The 25,223-nt window shown below is 49.5% G+C and overlaps 1 protein-coding gene across 1 annotated transcript; it reads right to left on the bottom strand.

Annotated features, from left to right (window-relative positions):
- Positions 1 to 15,821: 15,821 nt before the first annotated feature.
- Positions 15,822 to 20,260, bottom strand: Prok1 (prokineticin 1). Its single transcript, XM_005388924.2, has 3 exons — positions 20,189 to 20,260; positions 17,627 to 17,752; positions 15,822 to 16,108 (listed from the first exon to the last, which is right to left on the bottom strand). Exons 1-3 carry the CDS (start codon positions 20,258 to 20,260, stop codon positions 15,989 to 15,991), a joined length of 318 nt encoding a protein of 105 aa, XP_005388981.1. The 3' UTR covers positions 15,822 to 15,988.
- Positions 20,261 to 25,223: the final 4,963 nt, after the last annotated feature.

Below are 25,223 nucleotides of genomic sequence, written 5' to 3'. Positions count from 1 at the left end.
CTGGGAGCAAATAGAATAGAGCCCTTGACTCTGCTAAGGAGGGCAGAGCACTTAACCCAAAGATGAGCTGGGGTATTGACTAGATTTCTTTTATTTTCCATTTTCTTCATGCTCAGGGTCTCGGGCACTGCTTGTAGAGAGACTGCCCCTCCAAGGGCTAGACTATCCAGTTTGGATTTGGAGTAGCCCCTAAAGTTGAGGGATTGTTCCCTAGCTTGGTGCCATTGGGCAGTAGCAGAACGCAGAGGTGAAGCTTAGTTGGAGGTCAGTGGGAGCATGTCCTGAAGAGGACTGTGGAGATTCATCTCTTTCTTGTTTCTTTTTCCATGTCCCAGTGATGAGCTGAGTAGTTTTGCTATGGACTGAACTCTCCAAAACTATAAGCCGAATAGATCCATTCTCTTTATAAATTAATTATCTTGGATATTTTTTAAAGAAACAGCCAGGGATCTAGCTCAGCAGCACAAGCACTTGCCTGGCAAGCACAAGGTCTTTATTCTTGATACCAAAAAAAAAAAAAAAAAAAAAGACATAAAAAAAAACCATAAAGTTGACTAACACAACTGGCTAATTCCCAGAGACAGCAAATGACATTCCTATGAACATGCTCTCAGTATAAAAGCTGACCAATCCAAAGCCCACAGCTCAGCCTTGCCCTTTAGCAAATTTTCACACACCAAGCCGATATTCCTCCTTCCCTGAATCAGGGCCGGACACTGGACAGTTAGGGACCTTCCTATAGCCCAGATACCACTGAACTTATTCGTCCAAATCCTAAGCTTAGTCAGCACAGCTACATGTGAAACCCATTCCTCCCTGCAAGAACCCAGTAAGCTCAGGGCCATGTTCTCCCCTTTTGCCCATGGTCAGCCCAGTGCTTCCCCATGTGATCCTACAGGACTTTCTGTGCTGTCTTGCTCTAGGGATCTGTGACTTCTTTCTTCCTGACAACCATATCCATGTCTTTATGTCTTTTTAGAACATGTATAAACTTTAGAACAGCTGGATATAAGGAATATAATAATATTACTCCTGGGATTGTCTAGCACATCTCTGGAAAGGTCTAACCAGGAGCCTCAGCCAACAGGTGCTCCACCAATCAAGGTAACCACTGAGATAATGACTTTAATACAGAGGAAAAGACGGCATGGAACAGGCGGGGTCCTCCTCCCCCAGCCTGAACCCTCGCCAGTGCTCCCAGCTTAAGAACTAGGTGTTAGTTACGTGATGCTCCTGTTTCTGCATCACAGGAAAGGTTGGGAGGCAGTGAGGAGAGATCCTGCTGTCTCACAACAGAGCATCAAACTCGGTTATATAATGGTTAATGTTGGTGAGTACCTGCTACCAAACAGGCACCATCCTAAGTTCTTTGCATGTGTGGAATCATTTATTCCCAACCACAGACAGACACAATCCTGTGAATGAGATACTATTTTGTCCCATTTCAAAGGAACAAAATACCAGTTATTTAAGTAATCTACTGGTAAGCAACTGGCTGGCTAAGATCACACAGTCAGTAGGTGACAGACCCAGGATTGAAACTCAGGGGGTGTGATCCTAGAATGCTTGTTCCAGAGCACACAGTGGCAGAAGAAACCTCGATCTTGGTCACCGCAGTTACCTTCCTAACATCCTGCTCAGAGGTGGTGTGGTGATGCAACCCATAACCCTAGCACTTTGCTGCATTGGGTTGGATTGGACTGGACTGGACTAGACTGGATTGGACTGGATTGGATTAGATTGGGTTGGGCTGTTGATATTAATTTCCTGGCTAATATGTGTATTGATTTTTATTTAGTATTTGTATGGCAATATCCTTGATTTGGGGGGAAATACTGAAATAAGAGTGTAGCAGTCTAACACATCAGAAAAATAAAAATAAATATGGGGCTATATATAAGGGCAAGAGAGATCACCAAAATGTGGTAAAATGGTATTTGGGATGTTTGGATGAGGGTATGTGGTGATTCTTTGTACTGTTTTTAGAAGTTTAAACTTACTTCTAAGTTTAAAAAACCTTAAAGATTGAGATACTCCAAAGACGTCTCCAAATACACACTTGACACGTGCCACCCAGCATGTCCAGAAGGGAAATGGAAAGCAAACAGAGACAGAACAAATAACACACAGCCCAGGCCTTGCTCTGAGGGAGACAAGCAAAGCAGCTCAGGCTGCAGGAAGAAGAGCCCAACACAGGCCCTAAATCTCATTTCAGGCTGTTATTCAGGGAGAGGATGAAGAGAACAGAAAAATGGAGTGGGAGAGAGGAAAGATAGACTGGAGGGCCTTAATAGAAAACAGGCCCTTCCTCACTGCACCCCACCTCCCCACAAGGCTCCTACACACTGTTGCTGGAAAAGACACCGCAAAAAGGGGTGAGGAAGGTGGACAGAGAGGCTCAAGACCTCCGCAAGACAAAAAGGCATTGTCACTGATTGTGCATATTGAGATCATAAAGGATTGTTTTATACATACACAGGTGTATTAGTCACTTTCCACTTGCTGAGACAAAATACCTGACACCTGTAACTTAAAATAAAAAAATTTTTAAATATCCTGTGATTCCACTTATATGAGGAATCCAGAGTATCGAGAATCAGAGATAGAGATGAGATTGGTGGTGTCCAGGAGCTGGAGGAGGGGAGACCAGGCACATACTGTTTAATAGGTACAGAGCTTCGGGTCTGGAAGATGAAGAAGTGTTGGAGGTGGATGGCAGTGGTGACTCGCACAGCAGTGTGAGTGTACTTGGTGTCTCTTGGTTTAAAGTGGTAACTTTTATATGTAACACAATAAATGTTAAAGTTTACTTATAAGTAAAAAGTAATATACTCTTATAAACTGAATATCATACATCAGAATATAATAAATGAAATAGATACCTTCAGAATATAAAAGATGGACAGCTTCACACATCATATCTGTTCTTTGAACATGTAAAAAACTAACCCGTGGTCCCCAGGGGCCTGCACCATTGTAAAAAGGAAAGGTACCGGGCCTGATCTGAGGGGTTTTCTGAACTAGAGAAGATCTTAGCAACGATTCCTGAGGGCCTACTGCGTACCTCACCCTCTAGCTCCACCCTTAGTGTCACCCACTGTGACGTCAGTTCTCCCAGCTCCGTCCCCAGCTTTGTAAACATCTGCCTCTTCACAGGGTTTTATGGTAATCCGGGAGACGGTGTAAGACACCCAGAAAACAACAGGCGCTCAATAGAAGCAAAATTCTTCTTATTATTAAACTCCTCTTTTCCAGCCATCACCAAACGCACACAGCATACTTGTTATCATCCATATTTTATAACTGAGAAAAAACTTAAGTCACTCACCCAGTTCCCAGATCAGAGATTTCAACCCAGCACCAGTTTGGCCTCAAAACCCATAAACCTTCTGTGGCAGCCTGCTCAGGCCTCCCTTAGCAGGTGAGGATTCTGAGGCTCAGTGACACCAGCAGGAGGAAAAGGCTCGAGTGCCCGCAGAGACCAGGTGGGTAATGTTGGCCAGTGTGATGAAAACCACCAGCCAGCATCTACAAATTATCTGCTTTTACTAACTGTGGCACAAGTGTGTAGCTTTTTATAAACCTATAAATGATTGTGTTCTGAAATCTAAACACAGGCGTGGTGGCACACACCTGTAATCCCAGCACTTGGGAGGCTGAGGCAGGAGGATCACCGTGAGTTCAAGGCCAACCTGGGCTACACAGTGAGCTCAAGGCCAGCCTGCACTACAAAGTGAGACTCTGTCTCAAGAAACAAACAATATTTTTAAAAAAGGAAAAAAGAAACAAACAAATCTAAAAAAAAAAAAGGAAAAAAGAAACAAACAAATCTAATTTTAAAATAATTATTAAAAATAGAAATACACAAATGATTTAATTTCCTTCCAATATTTTTCTCCCCTCCCTTTCTTTCTTCTTTCATTACTTCATTCCTTTCTTTCTTTTAGCATCATCAGTGCGTGCATATAGCATTCAGCAGGTGAGACTCTAACCCCGGCCCAGCCACCAGATAGCTACCCTGAGGGGGCAGGGGAAATGGTAGAGACCCTAACAAGCGACAAGTTCAGACACGTCTAAACAGAGACAAATCACTTCTTTCCACAGAGGGAACCCAGACCCAGGGAGGCCAGGACTTGTCCTCCATCAATAGGTACACGAAATGTAGATTGGGGAGAAAATGTATAACTCTGAAGTAAGAGCAGTTGCTTATTTTTTACTCCGGGCAGACAAAATAAGACAGGTAGGGCAACTCCCCAGGCTCAGGGCAACACCTTTCTGTACAGCAGCAAGCTCCCTTCAATGACAGCCCCGGCTGTGAGCCGCTTGCCTTACTGGCAAAGCGCAGACTAAAAAGTCTCAGACTCCCAGGAACTGATGGCCCCGCCCGGTGGGTCGTCCAGACTGGACCAGACCAGACCCGGAGCGGAGGGACAAGCAGGGAGGCTCGGTGCAGGCTGCTCACCCTGACAGTCCTGGCTTCGAAAGTCCTGGCCCCTCCCACCCTAGGGACTCAGACTTTAGATTCTATTTATTTGCTTCTATGGGACAGTAATCCCGCCCCAGCAAGAGGACTGTGCACCATCCAGCCACATTAATTAAAGAGGACTTTTCCCTCAGAGATGAGTGTGCATTAAAAATATCAAATATTAATCACTGGCAACATTAATTTGTAATAATGCTGTCTTCCTCTCCACTTTCAAGTCAACATCTGGTGTGACTGCTTTGAAACTAACACTCGGCTTCATCGAGGGAATTATAAATAGCCTGAGTTAAAATCTTCTTCACCTTGAACTGAACAGATGAACTCCATGAGTGGCTTACAGAAGGAAGAGGGCTACGGCATGCAAAAAAATCCTGAGGGGGCCTCTCTGGGGGAGCGTTTAAAATGGTTTTTTAAAGGAAGAGGAAAAGGAGAGGAAGAAGAGGAGGAGAGGAGGGGATCCTGGAGTAGGGGTGGGAGAGGATGGGCGGCCTGAGCCAAGAGGGCTCTCAGCATCCCTCTCGCAGGCCGGGGAGCCTGGAGCAAGGCTGCAGGAGGTCAGCCTCCCTCCCTCCTGGTCTATTTCGTGGTGGGTTGAGGTTGAGCGCTCAGGCTGCCTCATGCCGCCTAACTAGCTTTCTACGCTTGCCCTTTGGGGGCTGCTTGGTACAGTACTGTCGTTTACAGAAGTGAAGGCAGACCCGCTTTGTGTACCCAGAAGGAAAATCTGTATTTACTGGCCCACAAAGCAATTCTGCTCCCTAAGCTCAATAGTAACCACTGTTTTCGCTTCCCACGTATCCTCCGTGGCCTGTCCCTCAGCTGGCCCCGCCTCACTTGCCCCTCAAAAGGGCCCTGAGGTAGGTGCTAGTGAAGAGGGGACTGACACTGGAGAAGCTACCTCCCCAAAGCCAGACTGCCCGCAGATGTCGGCAGAGGCGCGATTCACATCAAAGGGTCACAGTGAGTCGCAGGGGGTCTCCACACCCAACCTGGGTCCAACATTTCTCAGGCTGCTAAGACTCCAGCTTCCCGGACCCTCTCCCCACACATTTGGGTCCAGCGGGTCTGGATGGAGCTCAGCACTCTGGGTATTTAACAAGCACCCCCAGGTGAAGGCAGCACGGGGGTGCCACTGTGGGCACCCCTCAAGGCAGCCCGATGGGGCAGGCATTTGTCAGATGTGGAAGCAGACGCCGAGCTGCCCGCCTTCTCGGGGAGCTGCAATGCCGTCGGAACCTTTGGTCCTGGAGGAAGAAGACATCGCAGGAGGAGAGGGCACCCCGTGGAGGGGGGCCAGAGGGCGGAGGCTGAGAAAGGGTAGGAGGTTGCAGGACAGCACATGCCCAGATGCAGCCCTGACCACCCCCAACCCCTCAGGAGCTCAGGGCCCCTCTGGAACAGCCCTTCAGGGCCCTCCGAGGCCACATGTCTCCAATCAGGCTGTCCACGCAGGTCTCCTATGCTCCTGGAAGGCTGGGGCTGTCCAGGGTGTGGTGGCCACAGGCAGTGCTTCCCATGATCGGAGGCACCACAGACCCCAAGGAGAGGACGGAAAGGAGGGTCCTGTGACAGCACGTTGGTGGAGCACGTGCTCCTTTCACTGCCGCCCTTGCCAGTAGGGCCCTGGAGTCTACCCTACCCAGTGGGGAGCTAAGGCTAGAACCTCTCTCCCATCTTTTTCTAGCAGGCAAAGTCACTCTGCTGGCTCCAAAGGCTCCCAAGTGTCAGTTCCCCTGAGACCCTCCAGGGTTGCTTGCTGTGACCCTGCCTCCCTGGGCCTGCTCCCCAGCCTCTGTCCAATCCCCTTCTGCAAGCCAATGAGAGTAGGCTGGACTAGCCTCAGAGTGACCCAGGGATGTTTCCCTCCCTTGCCCTCACCCTGGGAGTGCCGTGAGGGCTACCTCTGCCCAGGAGCCGATGATCCTGGTGCATCTGAACAGGTTCCCGGAGTCGGCAGTCCCCAGGAGACGGGTGTGGACCTTATTCTCTGCTGTCCTGACTCTCTGACACCCCTTCTATGCACCAAGAAACCTTGCTGTGGCTTGCGTCTAGCTGTCCCCCGAAAGCCTCATGCAGTCACGGGGGAGCTTCTTCAGAAGTGTCTGTACCTAGTGTGCGACACTGGAATGGATTCACGATGCAGTGCTGGGCTCAAGGGCACCAGGATAAACAGTGTGAGTGCTCCCTGCCCTGAATAGCCTGGATAGGATAAAAGGGGCAGAAAGACACTGTTAAGATCCCTTGCTTGTTTGCTTGCTTTTGCTGTCTTCTGTTTGCCACGAATTGGTCCTACTCTGTGATGCCGCTCTGCCAACCAGCCGACTATGGACTGAAACCTCTATACACTGTGAGCTAAATAAACCTCTTCGCTTTAACTTTGGCTGTTGGATATTTTGTCTCAGCAGCGAGAAAAGCAACTAAGACAGTTCCCATTTCACCCTTGCGCCACTGGGCCCAGAGGCCCTGGGGAGTGTGCAGCCAGCTTGGCCTCTGCACCTGCAGTGATTTCCAGAATCCCAGTGCTAGGGGCAGTTCTGGGCCGCTGAGCAAGCAGAAACTACTGCCCCTTCAAGGCGCCTCCTCTTTCTCTCTCAAAGCTGCCCTTCTCTTTGTGTTGTAGTTTGGGGTTTTGCAAGGGGAATCAATACAATGCAGGACATATATTTTATAGTAGTCACTCCGAGAATCACATACAAAGAGAGTGCAGGAAGTCTGTCCACACACTAAAGACCAAAGAACCCAGCCGAGGGCCTGGATCCCATGGCAATGTCCTGCATGAGTCCAGCTGAAGACCTAGAGCCCAGAACAATGCCCCTCACGAGTCCACCTGGAGGCCAAGAGCCCATAACAGTGTCTCATGCAGGCCTGTTTCATGGATCTGCATTAGAAAGGCCAAAGGTCAGTGGTAGAAGCTAGAAATACTGTGCTAGTGGGATGAAGGATCTGTGCTAGCAGGCTGAGGGATCTGCGCTGGAGCCAGGAATGCTCAAAGCAAGAACCAGAGCTCCCCTGAAAAGTATCACAGCAACAGTGAGGTCCTGAGCTCCTCCAATGATAGTAACAGCCAGGTTCCCATCAGGAAAGCCAAGGTGACAAGCCTCTCCAGGAGACTGAGCAGTGCACCATCTTCCCCTCTGGAGCCAGGGAGCAGTGCTCATAGTGAAGATCAGAGCTCCCCCAAAGTGAACCGTAGCCATTCTCAGTGACAGCGAGGTCCCGAGCTCCTCCTCTGGCGAGAACAGCCAAGGTCATCAGGAAAGTCAGCCTGACAATGTCCTCCAGCAGAATAGCCCAAGAGAACCAGCAGCTCCTTAACAGCTTCCCAATGGCTTCTCTTCTTCTCCAGTTCTGCCTCTTATGCTGCCGGCAACAACCCTCAGGCGGGCCTCCCACACCCAGCACCATGCTGCTTCAGTTCAGCTGGGGGTTCCAAGTTGACCACCGGTTGTCAACCCACCATACTTTGTGTAGCTTTTCCCTATGTCACTGTGGCCACTGACGTTTGCACAGGACCAATAAGTAGCCTATGGGCTGGGGATTTAGCTCAGCGGCAAAAAGCGCCTGCCTGGCAAGCGCAAGGTCATGAGTTCGGTTCCCGGTACCGAAGAAAAACCAAAAAAAAAAAAAAAATAAGTAGCCTATGAAGCCTAGTTCAGATGGGCACCGCTGGGCATGCGTACCCCATCCCTCCTGCCTTCTCTGACTTGCTGGCAGTTGTTCAATGTGAAGAACACACCCTGCCTTAAATGGAGCTTTTCCATAAGATGATTAGTCTCTCTGCTTGTTGGAAAGCAAAATAGAATTTTCACTATTTGTTTAACCAATTCCCTCCAACAGTTGGGGTGACGGATTTGTTTGGGCCACGTTTCTAAGGGGCAGAAAGTACAGGGACTATGGTGTCAGAGTCGTAGCCTGTGAAAGGCTCGCACGAATCCGTCCCCATGGTCACCCAAGACTCCACCATGGCATCTTGTTCTCCTCCTCCTAAGTACATGAGAGCTGGCAACTGCCAGGCTATGGGCTGAGTGACATTTCCTAGCGCTGCCCACGCCTGGGGCAGCCACCAACAATGATGACGTGTGTCTCAGGGAACACATGCCCTTTGGTAGGCTTGATCTGAACACAATCTGGGCAAATCCAGAACAGAAGTCAAAGCCCACTCTCCTTATGTTTTTTTCTAGGGAAAAAAATGAATAGCACAGTATTAAGATCAGATCCCATATTGAGCAAACATTCCATTTTACTTTGAAACAGTGACTCATGTGTTTAAACAAGGTATTAAAAAGCACTTGGATAAGATTTACGTATCTTTGTTCCCAAATGAGTTGTTATCAAGCTCCGCCTACATAAACCTGTGCTTCTGCCCTTCACAATAATAGCAGAACTGTGACTAACTTTTTCCCATCGCTTTTGCGTTTGGGGGCATTGAAGCACATTCAGAAGTCTGAGTTCCTTCCTGGCCATTTGATCTGTATATCCCACTCAGGAGAGGCTTCCTGATAACCCTAGCTGAGTGAGCTGGTCACAGGAGGCCCAGACACTGGGCCAAAGACCCCAGGACTGACCGAGATATCCTCATAAAGAAGCAAAAAAAAAAAAAACAACTATCCATTCCCACGGTGCCTCCATACGACAGGCCTTGCCTTAAGGGCTTTGCCTTTGCTGATGTTTAACCATCATAACAACCCTAAGAGGTGTTATTATTATTGCCATTTACGGATGGGGAAACTGAGGCACAGAGAGTTTAGTAACCTGACCAAAGTCTCTCAGTAGTAATTAAGTGAATCAGAGCAGGCTATGTTGCTAACCATTGTGTTCCTCTACCTCCCAGGGAACACAACAAACAAGGTAACTACCATTAATTCAGTGAGAATCACCAACGATTACGAAGCAAACTGCCAAAAAAAAAGTCAAACTACCCTTCAACATGTTTGTTTGCTTACTCTTCGGGGCTTAGTTTTATGACAGAAATGTGAGGACTGCTCGCTGACTTGTCTCTCAGAAACAAGCCCCTGGCTTCTTGCTCTTCACTGTTTCTTTCCGACAAGGCCCAGGTAATCCTGCTGGCCAACGTCCAGCCCCCGAGTAAAGGGGGCGCCTGGAATCTTCTCCGGCCCACACCAGTCAAGGCCCTATTGGAAGTCTGAGCCCTTCAAAGAACCACACCCCTGATTTCTGCCACATGGCGTAGAACTGATATTTCTGTGGCTTGTGGGTAACAGAGATAAACAGGCCGGGAGCAGAGGCAATAAAGAATCTTCTGGGCAGAAGAGCCATAAATCATGTCCCTTCTGCCACGTGGGCCAAGCGGTCTGCCCAAGACCCAATCACTGCACCCCCTAGGCAAGAGGGAGAGACAGGACAGTCATGAGCAGCGGGAGGGTTCCAAGGTACAGTGTGACCCTTTCTTCGCAAATGCTGAGTGAAGTCTCACGAGGGAGCCAATTTTTGCCCAGCTGAAGATTGTTCACCGCAGCAATTCTGTGGCTTTGGGCTGTGCCGCAAGGAATGAGGCAGGGAGGGACGGAAGGGGTTCCTACTGCAACTTTATTTCCATCGAGGATCAGCCATCCAGGGAGCAGTTCTAAAAGGGGCACATGTCCCTGGGATACAGAGACGTCTGTGCCAGGCGCCCGTGCCTGTTAAAGCCACGCCGCACACAGGCACCTCTGTGCCCACCGAGGTGAGCGGTGCCCTGTAGAGGAAAGATAAACGCTCCTTATGCTCATTTTAAGACACGGGTTTAAATAAACTGAAACCCCAAATGCACAGTGGACCGCATAGCTAATGAGGGATTGTATCTGTCACTGGGGTTTTATCTAGATTGTAAATACCTGGTATGTCGTTGAAGAATTCACCTCAGGCAGGTGCACATACCTTAGCTGATTCATAAGTGAAGAGATCCCATCCACTAGGGGACTGTCTCAGGGCACCCAAAAACACCAAAATCTGCAGATGCTCAAGTCTTTTGCATAACATTTGCGTAACATTTGCATAAAACCTATGCGCATTCTCCCCTATACTTTAAATTCTCTCTAGACTACTTAAAATACTTAATACAATGTAAATGCTGTGTAATGAATTGTTGTGCTGTATTACATTAAGGAATAATGACAAGAAAAATATCTATATATGTTCAGAATAGGTGCTTTTTTCCTGTTTTTGATGCCTTGGTTTTATTTTTTTTATTTTTATTTTTTTGGTTTTTCTCCGGTACCTGGAACCGAACTCACGACCTTGCGCTTGGCAGGCAGGCGCTTTGACGCTGAGTTAAATCCCCAGCCCCTTGATGCCTTGGTTTTAATGGTTAGTTTTGTTTTTAATCCTCGTGGGCAGTCCGTCATGTTTACACTCCTTGTGTGGAGTTGGTCCACACACACAAAACAGCGCAAGCCCTTTTTCAGCCCCTTCTCCTCCTCTCTCCCCTCTGCCTCTATCTCTTGAGCTCCTTTCCCTTTCAGAAAGATCTGTCTCTCCACTTCCTATTTTCTATCTTGTATTTTGCTCTTTGTTTCTAATTTGAGCTTCTCACATACGAGAAACTGTGTGATACTTAAGCTTGTGTGTCTGATATATTGTACTTAACATTCTAGTCTCAAAGTGCGTACATTTTCCTACAAATGACTCCAATTTATGTTTCTTACATTCATTTTTTTAAAATAGTTTTCATCCCCTGATGGCTGAATCCACATGCAGAATTCATGGGTGTCAAGGGCTCACTATATACAGTTTGACCTATATGAAATTCTTCTCCTCCCTATGACAAAATAAATATTAAAAGATTATTTTTAAATTGTTTTTAATTTTAAGGAGAAAAAAGATAAAAAGATCATTTTTTAAAAAATAGCTATTTTCCTATAATCCCAGTGCTCTTGGAGGCTGAGGCAGGAGGATCACAAGTTGGAGCCAAGCCTGGGCACCTTAGTGACTTAACAAGACCCTCTTTCAAAATAAAATAAAATTTAAAGGGAGCTGGGGAGTTGGCTCAGTGTGAAGGCCCTGGGTTCACAGTACCACAAGAAAACAAAAGGTGCCCATCTGAAGGCACATCAAGTCATTTTCCAGCAAGCAATACCCACCCTTCCCAGTGCTGGGGGTCACCAGATCCTGACAGTTCCCCAGCTCCTCCGGGCCCTGGAGGTCAAGCCTGGCCCCTCTGGTATCAGCCTTTCCAGCTCTGAACTGAAGCCGGAAGACCACTCTTTTTTTTCTCTCTTTTTACCCTGTAGATTTTGATTTTTCAGTAGCTTTTCAGTACCACTCACCCGTTTAAAAAGAATTTGGTTAACTTTTGGAATACTCATAGAGCTATACAACCATCCCTCCCATCTAATTTTAGAACATTCTTATTGCTCTCAAAATAAATTCAGAATGCAAGGACAGTGATTTCCCATTTTTGTGCCTCCACCCCACCCCCAACCCCCGCTAACCGCTAATCTGCTTTTTGTCTCTATGACTTTGTCTATTCTGGGCGTTTCTCGTAAACAGACTCATAGGTGACAGGGTCTCTGTGGTTGGCTTCCCTCACTTGGTATGACGTAGCCCGTATCAATACCTTGCTTCTTCTCATGGCTGAATAATGCTTCATTGTTCGGACACATTTTTCTTGGCTCCTCATCAGGGGCGGGGAACAGCTGCTTACAGCCAGCTCCTCGCTTTCCTTTCCAACGCCTGATCAGAAAGTGCGCCCGAGGACACCCACACAGAGAGGACATGTCTGGCCGCCACGGGCTTCCCTTGCTCCCCTGGCAGGATCTGCAGCTTTGGTATAAGCCAGGCAAGTGCTCAGGGGGACTGAGGCTCACCTGGAAGCTGAGGAATTTTCAGGCAGCAGCTTCTGGAGCCCTTGGATTGTCAGAGTATGAAAGAATAAGATCACCAAGTGTTGCCCTACGGGCCCCTCCCAACCAAAGCCACGCTAGGAAAACACGGTCTGTGAAGCAGTATGTCACCTGCCGGCAACCTCCGCGCTGAGGCCGGTGCCCCGACCCTGAAGCCCCTGCTGTGTGAGCCCTCTCTCTGGCTTTGGGACCTCTCTGCTCTGCTTTGAGAACTCAGCCCTAGTCACTGCCTTCTGACCCCAGGGGCGAACCGGATGGGCGCGCCGGCAACACTCTGAAGACGACAACGTCACGCGCTCACTGGCGCGCGTTCAGGTGCAGGAGCTTTAGCTGCCAGTTTTCGCGGAATCTTCTCATAGCATTTCAAACCCTTGCAGACCTCCTGGCACGTCCTCTGCTCTGGCTGCTGCCCTCCTCTCAGTCTGCGTCTGACACCTCGTCCTCTGAGGGGAGGGCTGCAGGCACAGGACCACCTTGTTTTCCCTGGGATACCAGGGAAATAAATGGTGGGGGTGTCCACCCCGATGAATGGCAGAGAAAATGCATGAGGAGGGGCCGGATGAGGAAGAAGCCTCAGAGAGGCAGCTTTATCCGCTCAAGCCAGTCCCGGGGTGCACAGAGGAACGTGACGGACAATCGGTCGTGTTGTTCTGATCCTCGCTCACATCCACTTTCCTGGACAAACTGTGACAATGTCCTCAACACCTGTCCCAAACTCACAGCAGGAAGACAGCACGAAAGATGCTCTAGAATGAGACGTGGCCCCAAATGGCAATTAAGTGTACTTCCTGTGGTCCCTCGGGGGGCAGACCTGTTCCATAGATGGGAACGCTGCCCTTCTAAGTCTCATCCGGGGAATGGTCCAGGCTGCTTTCCGGAGATGGCCTCTTCTGCCTCAATCTTATGTTACCCCCAATTTCACCACTAGATGACGCCAGACACCGCCACTTGTGATGAAAGATTTGAAGCCAAATTGGAAGTAAACAATGAAGTGGACCTAGAATGCACGTTAACCTCACCTGATCTCATCCGTCTAGAATACATTTGCCTTAGAGACACACCATTCTTATAAGGAGATTCTTTACATGCCTGTCGGTATGAAGAATATGTTCCTAAATATGGAAGAAGGCTCACAAATGTACTTTTCTTAGCTTCCCCATCAACCCCTCCGGCTGCCCTCCTGTCTTCCACAGCAGCAGCAGAGAACTGGGGTCCAGACCACTTACACCCTTCTCAGAACTCCATTATAAAACATGAGACTGGGTTCAACTAGGTGAAACATGGTTCTGCCCCTGACGTGTCTGCTGCTGGCCTGTCTGTAGGCCGGGAGAGTAGGGGAAGTAGGGGGGCGGGCTGGGGGGCTTCAGGAGCAGCCAGGGGCATCCTAGTGCCTGCTGCCTGCAGCCCTGGGCACTGCCTGCTGCTCCCTCTGGATGGCTGTGCTCCCTGGGAGAAGTGCAATTTGGAAAGGGCCCCAAGAGATCATGGCCTGGTCGCAGTCAGCAGTCCCCGGAGACCCAGAGGGCAAGGGTGGAAAAACTGGAATCTTGATCTTGAAAAGAAACTTTACAACTGCAGCAGGAGCCTGACAAGAAGAGGGCGAGTGACGTGTGGGCTGAAGGAAGGGAAAGTCTGCAAAGTCAGGAGAGCAGGCGACGGTGTCTGCCGAAGGAGACCTCAGCAAGTAAGACAGCGGCTGAGCGGGCCCCTCTGGCCTGCATGGATCCTGGAGAAAAGACCGTCTGGCAAGAAAGGGTCAGAAGGGATGGAGGATAAGTATAGCATAGGCTCTCAGGGAGAGCAGGAGCCCTGGGCTTGGAAACTCCAGTCCTTCTGAGGCTCCTGAGAAATCGAATGGGATCTGATACACTTTCCATTTGTATTGTGCATTTGTATAGGATGAAAACTGAGGTGTGGAAGAGTCCATATAACCAATGACTTACATGTAGGGAACGGTCCCAGTCCTGGGCTCAGATACAGGCTCAGGCCCTTGTTAGCTCCCTCTCTCTCTCTCTTTTTCTCTGATGTGACCTGCCTTGCCCCAGGTTATCAGCAGCCTGTTGGGGTTAAGTATATGACAAAGGCAAAAAAAAAAAAGACAAAATTTCAGAAATCTGAGTTGCAACTACACCTTTCTGTTGCTGGGACAAAAGACTTGACACCCCCAGTGAGAAGGAGGAGAGATTTATTCTGGCTCATGGTTTCAGCAATTTCAGTCCATGGTAGGCTGGCTCAAGGCAGGAACATCATGGCGGAAGGACATGACAGAGAAAAGCTGCTGTCAGGAAGCAAGAGGCGGGGAAAAGCCAGAGAGGGGAGCTGAGGCCAGACGCAATCCCCGAGTTCATGTCCCCCTGACCCATCAGGCACACCAAGAAGTGTGCCTTACGAATTTCCTAGGTGCCTCTATCCAGGGGAAAATCAAGATTAACCATCACAGTCAGCTAAGCAGTCTCCCGGTCAAGACTCCCCACCCCAGACCAGCTTACAGCACCCTTCCTGTCTTAAACCCTTCAAACTCCCTTACCAGACTCTTTGAACTGCCTTTCAAAACTCATTCAAAGAGCCACTGAAATCCACCTACTCCAAAAATATTGCCCTGGCTGGGAGAAGGAACACCAGCCTCACCCCTTTCCCACCTGGACACAGCCTGGCCCCACACAGGCATGGACCTTGGCTAAAGCAGAGGTGGGAGTATCGTGCCTACACAACCGGGTTTTGTCCTCCTTTTATTCCAAAGCTGAAGTGCATAGGTGCTCCTCTCCTCCCTCCCTTTCTTCCTACTCAGACAGGGAAGGGCCCTGCTCAAGGTCTGCTCTCAAGGGGCTGCTTAAGTTAACCCCCTAACTGCCTTCTAACAGGTCAATATCAGCTGACAGAGAAAAGCTGCTGTCAGGAAGCAAGAGGCGGGGAAAAGCCAGAGAGGGGAGCTGAGGCCAGACAACAATTCTAACTGCCCCCTAACTGCCTTCTAACAGGTCAATATCAGCTGAGATTGAGCTTCACCATTTGCATTTTAATGGAGAGCCGCTGAGAAGGGGGGCTCACTGGTGAGTTGGTACAGGGTGTTAGGGAGGTGCTTTAGGGGCACTGCAGTTCTGATCCACTGGGCAGGTTGAAGGTCACAGGTCACAAGCTGGCTGGAACTGGAGCTGTCAGGAGGCTGCCTGATCTCTCCAGCTCCCACCTCAGAGTGACGGCTCTCTGTTCTCTGGAACAGGTCCCTGAGGCCTGAGATCTAAGCATAAGGAGTTATCAATCAGAGGAAGATAGGCAACTCTCAGCTTGGTCTTCCCAGACCCCATGTGTCTCTGAGAAATGCACCCAAAGACCTGTGCTCAGGAATGTCTGGCTCAGGGAGCAGGGCCCATGCAGGTGAGGGACAGAGCCCAGGGAGGAGTGCGAGCTGTCTGCGCAGGAGGCCAATGTCCTTTCCACATTCACAACTTCTCAGGCAGCCTGAGCAGTCAAGAGAGCCAGGCTGACCACCCTCGTGGGCATACCCCCCACACCACAGAGGGGGCATGCCTGCCTGGTGCACATGCGTGTGCGGGGCAGGAGGGACTGGGTGGGCCGTGGAGGACTGGGGCAGTGAGGGAAAGCTGGCCGCATAGTCCAGAAGAAGCTGTGCTCAGGGACAGGTGTTCTGAGGCCAGACAGGCTCTTAAAAGTTGATGTTCTTCAAGTCCATGGAGCAGCGATATCTACCGTCCAGGAACCGGGAGCATAGCAGGTTGGGCAAACAAGGACAGGCATGGTGCCAGCGTTTCCGGAAGGAGGGGACCTGGGAAAAAAGGAGAATGAGAGCTTCACCCATAGAAAATAGCCTCCTGCAGGATCCACTGGCTCCCCAGCCCTGGCAAATGACTCAACTCACCTCCCACCACCTAGCATAATCAGTGATCATAGACAGGCAGAGCTAGACACAGAATAACAGCAAGGTCATACAGCCCGTTAGCAGAGGAGCTGGGCTTGGGACCCAGGCAGCAGGGCTCTGCACAACCAGAACGCTGAACACCGCTGCGCATCTGGTATGTGCTGGACTCTGTGCTGGGTGCCCGGGGGGCAGCTGTGAAGGGACAGGCCGGCGTTCTGGCGCACATCCCGAAGGAGTCCTAAGCCTTGGAGGTATGTTTAAGGGGTTTGAATAGAAGCAGTTAGGAAAACAGGTCCAGCGTCAGCCACCCAGGTTCAAATCCAAGTCTGACACTTTCCAGCTGCGTGTAAATCAGCCATGTATTTAGCCTCTCTGTGCCACAACTGTATCATGTTTACAATGGGTTAATAGCACTTACAACACGAAATTATGTGTTTATGAAAAACCTGGTGTGACAGCAGTGTGTAAGAAGTACTCAGCATTAGTTTTTATTACCCACCGGATACGTGTTCCCACTGAGGTCCCAGCGGTCCTGGGAGGCCACTTCCTGGTCTTACTTCATGTTCTTAAAGGGAGGTTCCCAGGCAGCAAAGAGCACTTGAGCCTCTTTCTTTTTTTCTTTTTTTTTTTTTTTTTTTTTTTCAGTACTGGGAATCGAACTTGCAACTTTGCGCTTGCCAGGCAGGGACTGTGCCACCGAGCTAAATCCCCAGCCCACTTGAGCCTCTTTCAAAAGCTAAATTTCTGAGATTCATAAGGGACTTTCAGGGTAATTCGTTCACTCTCTTCAGTGTGTGCATGAGGCCCAAAGCAGCTGAGCTAACTGCCCAAGACCACAGCAAACGAAGGCCTAGGAGCCTGTGTGGTTGAGGCCACCGTTCTACCCCAAAAGAGGAGGCAGAGCCCAACAGCAGTGAGGTACAACCAGAATCTGGAGTGCTGGGCCGGCTGTCTCTCTGGCTGTGTGCCTCACAGGACCTTGCTGCCCCTCAGCCCCATCACCACAGCTCAGAGTGGCTGTGGGGATCAAACAACATCAGTGGGGGCTGGGGATTTAGCTCAGCGGCACAGCGCCTGCCTGGCAAGTGCAAGGTTGTGAGTTCGATTCCTGGTACCGGAAAAAAAACAAAAAAAAAAAATCAGGGATGCTCCAGCCTGTCTAGAAGGTGGTAGGTGGTCGATGTCAGGCTGTGCACACTGCACCAACCTCATCTGCAGGGCTCTGAGAGATGGGGCAGTAGGACAGACAGCAGTGCCTCCATGGCCTCCTGCTTCCCCTCCTGCAGGCCAGGGCTCCTGCCTTGAAGGAGCAAGCTGCCCTTCCCCACCTGTCCTCAGAAGCCCTAGTGGAACCAAGCCCAGGACCTCCTGTCAGCTCAGTCCCTGCTTCACCCATGGGCATGCACCCCCGCGTCAGCACGATACCTTGCGGCTGCTAGGGTGACATTCCTCTCCTTGGCGTCCCAGCGGGGTGCACATCCGCAGCCCCTGCAGCCACAGGCTAATGGCACAGCAGGTGCCTGCCCCGCACTGGACGTCCCAATCACAGGCCTGCAGGGGCAGAGAAGGGCGCAGCCCATTAGCACCACCGAGAGAAACCAGATGCTCCATCCTGATCCGAAAGAAGAGGCTGAGTATTACCCTGGCCTCCACCTAACGGAGCACCTGGGGCTGTGGTTACTGTCGCTGCTCCCCCTGGGGCAGGATGCTCAGGGCTCTGCGGGCCATCAGACCTGGTTCTGAGGAACCACCCCTGTCCTCTGAGGGCTTCAGGTAGGAGGCAGGCCTCCTTGTCTGACAGGTCTGGAGGGGAAGAGGCTTCGGAGGCAGAGCCTTTCTTGTGCCAGCAGATGCCTGGTGGACGCTGAAGGGATTGGGTTCATTAGAGTCCTAGGAGTGTGTGAGGGCGGACCCAGGACCCCCGGTGGTCAGTGTGGGCTGCCTCCGACCAGGGTTCTCCACCTGCCCCAGCACTGTGGCTGGTGCCTCTTCCACATGCTGGCTCTAGCCCTCAGGCTGTGAACAGGCGTCTCTCCCCAGCGCTTCTCTGCTGGATTGGGCTCCCAGAAGAGGCTGCAGGCCTTACCATCTTAAAGAAGGCCACACAAGCCCACTTTGCATAAAAGCCCAGGTCAGGAGCACAGAACTCTGAACTGCTCCAGATTGCAGGCAGGGCCTGAGGGAGAACGTCCCGAGCTGGCCGCTTCAGAGAAGCCCTTAGTCGTTGCTGAGCTGAAATCCGAAGCTGGGTTTTGATTTGCTCTTCCCCAGCAGAAGGCCATGGAGAACTTCTAGTGCCCGTGTGGGCCTGGACTGAACTAGCAGCTTTCAGCCCTCGCAGTCCTGGAGGACAGGGGCTGTCAAGTCCCCTTTCACCCAGAGGAGGTGCTGGGGGCATCACTGGCTGCCTGTCTCCAGCCTGGCAAAGGCCTGTCTCACACCCCAGCCAGTCTCCTAAAACTGAGGGTGGGGAAGTAGATTTCACTCAGCTTTTCTCCTGCAGTGCTGGGGCCTTGCTGCCCTGCTCTGAGAGGAAGGGCTATCCACCCTGAACTTGGGAAACAGTCAGTCCAGGGGTCACGGGAGCCTGGAGAGGGTAGAACCAGGTCTCTTCCTGAGAGTCAGAGGCGGGACACCAGCAGGACATGGAGAAAGGGTGGTGGCCGAGGGCTCTTGGCCTCCTTTCAACCTGTTTTAATTTTTCATCTGGCAATTCATATATTTCCCCAACCCTAACTTTCTTTTATTATGCTTTTTCTACCATGAAGATGACAAAACCCTTCCCATATGTCTACCTGCTGCTACTCTGACCCAGGCTCTGGAGCCGGCCCAGGGAAACTTAGCTGGGCTTCCAGGTCCCTCTGTGCTTCCTTCCTTCCTGTGGGACATCCATGCCTCTGTCCTTCCTTCCTTTCCTCTTAACCCCACCCAGACCTTTAGACCACACAGCAGGAGGCCAGCCTTCAGCGGTTTACACCCACTGGTTGTCATTCTGCCTTCCAATTTTATTTCGGCTTTGTGTCTCCAGAGCGTTGGTTTGACCTTAGTATTCATTCTTCTTTTGAGCTCAGACTTTGTCCTTTAGAAAGGAGAATGAAGTTATCCTTTCCCCGAACATTATAACCACTTCAGTTCCAGGAATTGTCTCGTATTACTCCACATTTCCCTTCTCTATGTAAAATGTTGGAAGAGGTTGAAATGAAATTAATTTCCTTTCTTTTTTCTTGGGACTCTCCTCCAGAAAGCTGTCAGACAAGCATTGCTTTTGATTTTAATAAGAACGTTCCCGCCACCCTCACCCATTGTGTGCCCAGGCGAGAGTGGTTCGAGGTGGGGCCAGACATCTGGGAGGACACCACAACCTGTAGCATTTGAATTCTGAAGTGCGCAATGCCCTTGGATAACCCCCTGCTGGGAGGCCCCGTTTCTACTTGTTTAAAGTGTACTCAGCCAAATATTGGTGGCAACCCTATTCCACTGAGAGCTAACTGGGGGCAGAGCAGAAGAAGGGCTTTTAAAACAACTTCTGAAAAGTAGATGCAGAGGAGGTGAAACTGACGAAAGAACAGCCAATAAACTCACTCTTTAATGAAGCCAATCTGCTGTGTTTCGATTGACATGAGGATCTTATATAAAAACCAAACTTTACCCAAAAAATAAATTAGGAGGTGCTAACCTACTTTGTAAAGGAATGCCATAGTACGCAATCTTCATTTTAGCAAGGGACCAAAATTTAAATTTTTCATGTTCTCTTAATGGATTTAACACAAGATTCGATTCACACACAGATTCTAAAAGCTAACCCTGCTCATGAGAATGAGGTGTGACTAGTCTGTAGATCACATGCAGTCCCTCTTCAGGGGGGCTGTTTGATAGCTGCCTCCCCGCTCCCCTTTATTTGCAGTGTGCCAGGCAGTTCGAGGGCTCAGGAACTGTGCAGATGCTGACATGGTCGGAACACGCAGGCACAGAGAAGGCTGGACTTACCCCCGTGATCACGGCAGAGTCCGATACAGTTACTAGGAGAAGCATGATTGAGACTTCCATGGCTCCTCTCATGGTCATTTGGGGTGAAGGCGAATGTTGTCCTCTCTGATGTCGCTCACTTGTGGCTCAGCCTTGTGCTCGACAAGCTAGGAAGGCCAGCCTGTCCTGCCCGCTTCCTCCTCCCGGATTTATATGGTCAGATCCAGGATGCCTGTGGATGCCTCATCTCTGCTTTCTCTTCCCCATCACCAGCGTTATTCAGATGATCTCAGAGGCAAAGATGAGACCTGAATCCCTAACAACATCAAATCACCATCAAAACTATTAAAAATGGATATGTCAGGGGCTTTGACAGTTGCTCTAACTCTTCCGAGAACACCGCGCTTCAGACAACTGTGTGTGCCCCACTCGATATTCATGTCTGCCTCTGCGCATCTTTCTATGACACTGAGGGAAAAGGAGGGCTTTGGTAATGAATTAAAGGTTCTGCAACATTGCCATTTATCCTTCCCTGCACCAAACAGTGCGAGGTAGAGGATTACTGATTCTCTTGCACACAAGCTAACAGGATTAAGTGGGCATTCACCATGGGCTCATCGCAGCTATACATTTTCAGCTATACATGGGTAAGTTGGTGTCCCTGGCCCCCACAGAAGACAAAAATTCTAATCGGGAGACATTAGACAGTGAGAAAATAAGTACAGCCTTGCGCAGTTGATGCTCACAAGAGTGGCACACATAAAGATCTCCGACAGACTCAGGATGAATATCAGCAAGTGTCACTTGGTACAGGTACCAACGGAAGATCAGCAGGTACAGGTCCCATGTTCTCAGTATCCTGCAGAGAAGCAAGCTCAGGCTGGGCTGCAGGTAAAATACACCAAGAGCCACAGTGCTGGCCTCCCATTGCATGGAGATCAAACAAGCATGCGCACTCTGGTGCCAGCCTGGCTGGAAGGTGACTTCGGGCACAACACCTTTTGCTGGGGAGGAAGCCGCAGGTCCCAGCCCTCTCTGCTCCAGAGGAGAGAGCCGGGAGAGAGTGCCTGTGTTTCAGGAAACTGAAACAAGGAGAGTCCATTCTCTGGGCAGTAGACCAAACCACAGGTCTCAGAGGAAGGGAGTGTTTTATTCTGTTCAAGCTGCTAGAGCAAAATGCCTTAGACCAGGTAATTTACAAGCAACAGAAATGGACTGCTGATAGTTATGGAGGCTAGGAAGTTCAAGATCAAGCTTCAGGTTACCTGGGTGTCACATGAAGACCCTTTCTACTTGATAGATGACGCTTCATTGTATCTTCATGTGACAAAAAGAGACAAACATGTTTCTTTCGACCTCTCGTATGGAGATTAAGGCTCTTAATCTCTGAGGACTCTGCCCGCCTAACAAAACCACCTCCATAAATACTCTCAAAACAGGGATTAAGCTTCAATATGTGAGTTTTGAGGGAACACAAACATTCAGACCATACTGGGGAGCTACACCCAGACTGAGCGATAACAGAAAAATTAATCTGGGTGTGGGAAGACTCTATCCCAGGTGCCTGATCCAGGTAGAGTTTAGATCCTTGTACAACTTCATCTTCAGAACTCTGTGGATTTCAAACTTGTGTCCCTATCCAAGTTATTTTGATCCCCTCTGTCTGACTGGATTTCAACAACTGAAAGACTTTTATTCAACAACTAGATGTAATTAAAGAGAAAATGCACCAAGACAGAGGGACACACCTGCAATCCCAGCTACTCAGGAGGCTGAACCAGAGGATCACAAGTTCAAGACCAGCCTCAGCAGATGAGCGAGACCAGTCTCAAAATAAAAAATAAAAAAAAGGTTGGGGTAGTAGCTCAGTGCTAGAGCTCTTGCCTAGCAGGTACAAGGCAGGGACATCATCACAATAACATCAGAAAATATCGGTCACCAAGGAATAAACACCTTGACTGCATGGGGCATGCCCCTAGTTGCCCGGTTCAGTCCGCACTATGGTCTCAGGTCACCACAGCTCCTCCCCTGAGCCTGTGAGCAAGCTAGGCTTCTCTGCATAACTCCCACCTTTTCCTCTCACTCCCTCCTGGGTTCTAGAATTAGGCTGCTCTTGCTCTTGCTCTTCTCCCATTCTCTCCTCGTTCCCCACCAGAATGGCTCCTCTTCCCATCAAATCAGCAGGTCAGCTTTACCCGTCACCCTCAGCCTTCCAAATGCCAAAAGCAAAGCACCATTTTCCACATTCTTCTAAGTTGCTCCTTGGAAGTTTTCAGCACAGGTAGCTGCTCGCTCTTTTCCCATTGAGAAAAGAAAGCACAGCTTGCTGCCAGCATTCATTTAATTTTACATAAACACACTCCGAAGCTGAAGCAGATCTGACTGGTTTTCAATGTGAAAGTAAAGTATAAAAACTTTTCTTGGAAGCTGGGAGTGTTGGCGCATGCCTGTAATCCCAGCACTCTGGAGGCTGAAGCAGGAGGATCATTGCGAGTTCGAGGCCAGCCTGGGCTACAAAGTGAGCTCAAAGCCAGCCGGAACTGCATAGTGAGACCCTGTCTCAAAAAGACAAAAAAAAAAAACTTTTCTTGGAGGTATTTCAAAACAGAACTTGTCTATACTCCTAATGTAACGGAAATGTATATGATGAGGAGAATGTAGCAATTTGGGGGTATGGTAAATTTCAAAGTACAGAATAACACAAAGTAGAATATCACATTCTGCACAAAAATACATGTTTTTCGCCTGATCTTGCCGTCCGTGTCATTGTGCAAGCAGCAAACTTTGCAGTGACCAGTTGGATTAAAAAATAATAATAAACAAGAGAGATCTGGGGGAAATTTGGAGGTAAGGTTTGTTTTGATTTGCTTTTGGTTTTGGTTTTTTGAGACAGAGTCTCACTATGTGTAGTTCAGTCTGGCCTTGAACTCACTATGTAGCCCAGGCTGGCCTCAAACTTGCAGTGATCTTCCTGCCTGAGCCTGCAGAGGGCTGAGATTCAAGGCCTGAACCAGCACAGCCAGCTGGAGGTAAATTTAACTCCAGCTAAGTGAGTTAACTCTGGGGATGCTATAACTGTAAATGCCACTGGCAGGTATTCTCAGGGCAGACGGGAAATGGGTTTAAACCACTCTTACTTCTCATTTCATCATTTTCTCAGGGTCTTTCCATTTTCTCTGTTCCCTCCAAAATCTCCTCTGCTTCTGTCCACTCCTGAAACCAATTTCCAGGAATAATACACCCCTCCTGAACACACCTCACAGCCACCTATGTGCCGGTGGTCTCAGCTCTGCGCTCCTGACCCACATGGCCCTGAATGTTGCTTCAGTGACACCTCACATGCACCATGCCCCGTCCCCTGGCATGCTTGTTCACATTCACCCTCTAACCCACTTTATGGCTCTGGGCTCTTAGTTGTAAATAATGGGATCCAGTCTCTCTGGCTAAAGCAGAAAGGGAATTTAATGAAGTTATTAAGTAGCTCATTGAGTCGCTGGTTTCTTGAGAAACAGGATGGAGCTCAGTGTCCAAGAACAATGCCCAGAACCGCAGCACAGAATTGCCTCATGAGGAAAGCACCCGACAGAGACAGACCTTCTGCTGACGGCCAAGCCTTCGGAGCCTCTCTCTGTCCTTCACCCTGAGAAAGTCTCCGTGGACTGTCTGATGCTGGAGGTCTCTTACAAACCCATTCGGCAAGGGCAGACTCTTAACTGCTTACAGGGAAAGTCTCCAACAGCTACAGATCATGACTGCCCACTACATGTCTTCCCTACACAAGCAGTAGCCTCACAGCACCCTCCGCTTTCAAACCGGGAAATTTTCTAGGTTTCTAATTTCCCTGCATTTACTGATCACTTGCTCCAGGGCTTGGCCTTCCTCAGGGCTTCAGCTTCTCCTTCCCTTTCTGTCTTCACCTTGGCTGTGGATCCATCTTCCTGGGTGACTCTCCCTCCGTAGTAAGAACCAGCCTACCCAGCACTCCTTTTTTGGGGGCGGGGGGCATTGTTTGTTTGTTTGTTTTTCCGGTACTGGGAATCGAACTCACGACCTTGCGCTTGCCAGGCAGGCGCTGTGCCACTGAGCTAAATCCCCAGCTCCTAGCCTACCCAGCACTCCTTTCAGCTTCATCGCCTCTCTCTCTCTCTCTCTCTCTCTCTCTCTCTCACACACACACACACACACACACACACCTTCCTAACAAGACAAAACTGTTCTCAGATCCTCCTCACTGGGCCCAACTTGCATCCTCCTTACCTTTCCACATGCTGGCCCCCTTCCCCCATGTCTGGTGATGAAGTCCTGAGTTTCCAGTCTAGCCCAGCCGCTTAGTGATGGTGTGAACTTGAACAAATTCTCTCTCTCCTCTAAACTTTAGTTTTCTCTTGGGGAAAATGGGAGTAATGGCCTCATCACTGTATTAGGAGAAGTATACAAGATAACTCTGGGAAGAATTTAGACACTGTAGTAGACAAAGTAGGTAGACACTGTAGATTGAATGATGGCCCTAAAAACGGATCTGTCTCTGTCATTCCAACCTGTGAACATGATCATCTTTGAGAAAATGGTCTTTTCGGATGTAATTAAATTAAGGATCTTAACATGAGCTCACCCAGGGTATGGATCCTAAACCCAATGACAAGTGTGCTTATAAGAAGATAAAAGGAAGGTCAGGCGGAGACAGAGGCAGAGATTGCAGTCACGCTGCCACACACCAAGGGACGCCAGCAGCCACCTGGGAACAGGCAAAGAAAGACATGTCCCTAGAGACTGTAGGGGGCACGTGTTCCTACGGCTATGTAGGCCTTAGACTTCCAGTCACTAGACCTGGGAGAAAGTAACTTTCTATTTCTTTAAGCCACTGTTGCTGAAGATTTATTATGGCAAGCACAGGACATTAGCACAGACCCTCAGAGGCCATCTGTCCTCCTCCCCTTCCCTTACCCCTCTCTTGCTTCAGGAGTGCTGCTACAGTGAGGCAGCCACCACCGTAGTAAAACCCTGCTTCCCTCACAAGCAGTGACTACGAGGAAGGCCTCTCTGAAATCCAAGCTTG

The sequence above is a fragment of the Chinchilla lanigera genome, unplaced genomic scaffold (genome assembly GCF_000276665.1).
Source record: "Chinchilla lanigera isolate Chin_1 unplaced genomic scaffold, ChiLan1.0 scaffold00034, whole genome shotgun sequence".
NCBI classification, from domain to species: Eukaryota; Metazoa; Chordata; class Mammalia; order Rodentia; family Chinchillidae; genus Chinchilla; species Chinchilla lanigera.
The sequence above is the reverse complement of the archived record's forward strand: the minus strand, read 5'-3'. Positions and strand labels throughout refer to the sequence as shown.